General features: G+C 36.7%; 2 protein-coding genes across 2 annotated transcripts in view; one reads left to right on the top strand and one right to left on the bottom strand.

Annotated features, from left to right (window-relative positions):
• On the bottom strand, positions 637-4,522 carry LOC107630950 (ubiquitin carboxyl-terminal hydrolase 27). The gene is made up of 11 exons (XM_016334248.2): positions 4,345-4,522; positions 3,913-4,175; positions 3,673-3,790; positions 3,374-3,474; positions 3,058-3,288; positions 2,659-2,724; positions 2,409-2,537; positions 2,165-2,302; positions 2,001-2,063; positions 1,557-1,841; positions 637-1,414 (listed from the first exon to the last, which is right to left on the bottom strand). Exons 2-11 carry the CDS (start codon positions 4,171-4,173, stop codon positions 1,142-1,144), a joined length of 1,665 nt encoding a protein of 554 aa, XP_016189734.1. The 5' UTR covers positions 4,174-4,175; positions 4,345-4,522; the 3' UTR covers positions 637-1,141.
• Positions 4,817-5,051, top strand: part of LOC107630951 (26S proteasome non-ATPase regulatory subunit 12 homolog A) — a 4,995-nt gene continuing 4,760 nt past the window's right edge. Inside the window, exon 1 of the mRNA XM_016334249.2 lies at positions 4,817-4,952. Coding sequence (XP_016189735.1) covers positions 4,950-4,952 — 3 coding nt within the window. The 5' untranslated portion in view covers positions 4,817-4,949. The remainder of the gene's footprint in view (positions 4,953-5,051) is intronic.

Here is a 5,051-nt window from a genome sequence, read left to right as displayed (position 1 = left end):
AATTTATATTTTTTATTTAATAAAAGAGCAATCGGATTTGCGGGTTAGTTTGGATTACGTTTCTCCAAAATCAATATCTGAACTAATCATGATCGGCGATTACTCATTGGTTCTAGAACCAATTTAATTGGTTTGGTTTGGATTCGAACGGATAATCAAGTTATCCGAACCCAGGAACACCCAATCTTTTGCTCCAGGAATTAATTATATATTAGAGACACCGAATTAATTATATATTAGAGACACCAAAAGATTAAACTTTAGTTGAGATATATGTGTGTAGGTGTGTAGAGAAATGATGGTCATTTTTATGCACCTCAACAGATGGAACTTTTTTATTTAAATTATTTAAATTGTTTCGTACAACTTTTTCTTTCTTTGAAAGTTAATCTGTTATCCATCCTTATTTTATTTTCATCATGTAGAAAAGAATTCCATTCTACTTATGAAAATAACACAATTTATGTTTAATTTGTATCTACTTTAAAATAAAACCAATCCAAACTTTTTACGTAGTGATGCAGCAGGTGTATGAGTATATTCTCCACTTTCACAGTACAAGTTATTCAAAAAAGTTCATGAAAATCGCAGTTTAAATAGTAATAAATCAATAAATTATACACACTGTTGCGTCAATAATATGAAAAATCTGCAAACTCCTTTTTTTATTTCAAAGCATTTGGCTGCTGTTGTTTGATTCAAGTACATCACCACGTAAAAGATTGCAGCAGCTAGCTAGCATTTAGCTCTAGCTCTAAGATCTAAGTTACATGAATCCATTTCAATAATCAGTGAAAACTTAAGCACCCCTCTTACAGTTATGTAACAATTGAATAACAAAGATTAGTTTCATGCAAGCAATAATGTACACTGCAACTGTTGCTGTTTGTATCTTCATTTTCTTTAAATGAAAGCAAATAACCACTCTTGAGGGATCATCCTTGGATTCCATCCTTGTAAATTACACTTCTCAAACCTTCAAATATAGGCTTCCATTTTTTAAGGTCTTGCATTTTGGACCACAAGTCCCTTATGCTGCTCCTAGTCAGGTTAAATGACACGCCATAAGTTCTTATGACTTGGAACACAAGTCATTGCACTCCCCCAATAAAAAACTGTTCAACTGAAATTATCTAAGCTTTCAGTTTGTTGGAATTCTCTCATAGAAAAGCATGCTGGCCTCGGAGGAAAGAACATCCAACTCTGAAACAGCATTCACTTGAGAATCCGAAACACAATACCAGCGCATTGGAGTTTGATTTGAGGAATCATCGGAGACATCTCCTGAGTACTCCGCCCTTGCACATCTATAAACAGTGTAATGCCCACTTCCAGCTTTTCCAAAGTGTTCCACGACAGAAACAAGTCGATACAAACATGTTTCTTGAGAAACTGAACTTTGAGAAATGTTCACCTGCATATAGCCTTAGACAATGAGCAGATGAAAGTAACTGCAAATACCAACTCAACCTTCGATTTTAGCATTATTTAAGAAGAAAATACAGGTACATTTAAAAAAATAAATCACACACGAGTGCGCGCAACATTGGACCAACCTTGTTAATGGGCTGCATATCTCTAGGAAACAACGTGTCACTAGGAAGTGCCTGTCTATTTGAGACAAATCCAACATCACTAAGATCATTTGAATTGATTTGTTCTGTTGCTGCCTCACAATCTCCACTGAAACTCAACATCTTCCCCTCTGATGGTAGAGGGATTCTTCTGCTATGCCGTAGATTTAATGGCAGACTTTGTCCATATTTATCTGGTATCTTTACTCCCAGCCTAGTTGTCATGAATGGAGACAGATCCAAAATCAATGGAAAAGAAATATGACCCTGTAACACCATCAATCCATCATCATAACACAAAAACTCTTTCATGACCATTTATATGCTATTTTTGGTTTTTGTATCCTGTAAATTTCGGCAGATTTAAACAATAGGAAAGGATATTTCCAGCCCGTAAACATCATGATTCACTGAACATAAAAATACCTGCAGTTTGATAGGTTCTCCAAAGTTATTCATATGAACTCTTTTCAACTGAATGCATAAAATCTGCAAAATGAGATCCAAACATTTCAAGCAACTGGGAGATCCAAAGCTAACTGTATCATTGAACAAGTATGTCTAGCTGATCGAAGAAATGGAACACATACCCTTGGACATCGAGCAATACTTAGCTGCTTCATAGTATGAGAAAACCTATTTGACCAAGGTAGGTTTTCAAGATTACATATCTCCCGGCAGTCACATAATTCTTGGTCAGAGCATCTCCTAAGCTTTTCAAGTTCTACCTGATTAATAAAGCCACAAATTTACAACACGGAAAGCAGTCAATTGCAAGATTCTGACCACTGTTTATGCATCCCGCAGTTGCCTGTACCATCTCGAAACAATTACCTCATTTTGTTCCATTAATGAAAGATACTTGATTGCAGCATTATGCCAACAGTAGTGGCAGTGATAGTTCTCAACATGCTCAGCAACAATGAATTGCTTCAGGCAATCCAGCAGCGTACATCCAAATATCTGAAGCGAGAGACATCAACTAATCAGGGAGCTCATGAAGGCTTGCAGAATTTCAGTTACCCAAGAAATAATATTGAAATTAAAACAACAATATAATTGGCGCTGAATTTTTGAAACTCACCAGGGTGGAACCACTAAGAGCAGGTGAAAGAGGCAAACAATCAAATTGTTCTAAGTTAATTGAGATCTGCAAAACAAACAAATATACAGTTTGAAATTAAATTAAAATTTCAGACAGATACGAGAAAACGTTTACATTAGAAAAATAAAGGTTAGGAGTACCATTATCTTTAGATAGAGCTACAACTGAGCCTTTTCTTAGCTTCTCAAATCTAACCCATGTCATCATACAAAATCAATTAGTTAATTCTAACATTTCTCCTATTTTAGCCATTTCAATTACCTTGGAACCTTTCTCCTCCTAATGCAACAGTGTCAAATCAAAACTGTACGACAATACATAAAGTGTACACACAATTAACAGCAAAGGTAAGAGAACTGCATTGAAAGCCTTCTATACCTGAGATGAGCAACTCTGACAGGTCAAGCTGCTACTAAGAATCCCATCAAAAGGTCCAAGGTAGAGTTGGTGCCATCTTTCATGCTCACTCTGCCAGTCCCTATGTATTCGAGTAAGAATTCTATTATTAGAAGCAAAAATGTCTGCTAAAGAACTCATCTTTGGAGCATAACAACCTCCGATTTCTTCTCTCAATGAGCACAACAGATGTAGAAATGCTTCAGCGGCATCCTACAAGACATACAACTAAGAATAAATCATACAGAAACCTAAAGCATCATTCAGTCATTACAGCATTTAAGTATCAAAATTCTACCTGCTGGTTTGTCAGATTAAAGTTTGGAATGTAATGAGCCATAGTAAGCATCACCTTTCGTGGACTAAGAGTAACCTTTTCTTCACAAACTGAACCAAGCTCTGCAAATATATAACATGGACAAGTTATACAATGGTCCTTGATGCAAAAATCGTATAAAATATCTTGCTAGGTAAAATCAAAATAAAAAAACCTTGACCAAACATCTATCAGTCATTTAGGCATTCAGGTTATTTCAAATTGCATAAAATACAAAATGAAATATAATGGTCTGAGAAATAAACTTAACAAGGTGCTACCTTGTAATAAAGAAGCTAAAGAAAGTGCAAGAGGCATGCTTTCATCCAAGTCCTGTGTCCCACTTTCTGAAATCACCCTATGAAGAAAACTCTGAAAGCAAAAACAGCTAGCAAGAGCCTGCAACAAATTCAACTATTCAACTCAAATTCATAGAAGAACAAATGCAACATTTGCATCAAGGACATTTTACTCTATGGAGCACCACGAGTTCCAAGAACCCAATAAGAACAAGACTTTACCTGCAAAACAACATTGAGGAAACAATTGTTCTCGAGGTTCTGCAACCCAGGAACCAGCAGCGGTTTCTCCAAGCTATTATTATTGTTGTTATTAGTGGTAGTATCTGTACGGAAGGAATATGACCACGGTAGAGTAGCTGGAATGGCGAATTTGCCATCTTTAAGTGCCAAAACAGCACCAACAAGACCAGCAAGAACCGTAGAGGGTAGTGCCCAATACATGAGATAAGAAGCTTGGTTCCCATTACTTTGACCCAACATAGCTGAGCAGAAAAAAAAAAAAAAAAAACAAACAAACAAACAACAAATCGGAACTAATGTTAAGTGTGAGGAAAGAAGAACGAAAGGTGGGGTTCAGTGGGTATGTGGGAACCCTTTTAGATTAATGGTTAAGACCCGTTTGGGTTGGTGATGTGGTTGCTGCAACTTTACCTTTCAAAGAAGTTGATTCAAAATTGGTTCTTCGTGGGAATTGAACCCTTTCGGTGATGTTTCAGACTTTCAGTTCCTCCCGCTACTTGCTTAGAAAAACGAAGGTGGACAGGGGGAGCCGACAAAGATAGAGCACAATCGGCATGGGACAAAGATAGAGCCCATTTCTCTTTCTATGTTTTTGGTCTGAAACCCATCCTATTTATAAAAGCCTTGACACAACAGAGAAAAAGGAAAAGGAGATTATTTTTTACGAAAAAAATTTCTTAATAATTTTATTAAAATTAAGCATTTTTTTTTACATATTTTTAAAATTTGTTTGTCAGAAAAAAAAAGCCCTTCTAAGAAAGGAATGTGGTCCCGTCGGGCCGTCTAGGGCAGTAAAATTTCGGGCCACGAAAGGCAGTGGTGGTTACTAGGCCCATGAAACTCACTGCAGGCCTACGTACACAATGAAAAAGAGGGCCCTATTTAACTCCTGCACTCTTAATCGGCACTGCAGTTATACCTCCTCCTCCTCCAACTTTTTTAATTCAATTTTCAATAATCGAACGACTCAGTCGAAGAGATCTCTCTCTCTCTCTCTCGTTCCCAAACCCCAAACCATGGTATGCATCTTTCTGTCACTGCTTCAATTCACTAATCTTCGTTCATAATAATCGATCTACGCCCTCTCAGATCTCCCTTTTTTTTATCTGCATGTCTTC

Source organism: Arachis ipaensis, chromosome B03 (assembly GCF_000816755.2).
Source record: "Arachis ipaensis cultivar K30076 chromosome B03, Araip1.1, whole genome shotgun sequence".
Classification (NCBI taxonomy): Eukaryota; Viridiplantae; Streptophyta; class Magnoliopsida; order Fabales; family Fabaceae; genus Arachis; species Arachis ipaensis.
This window is presented reverse-complemented; position numbering and strand designations above follow the sequence as displayed.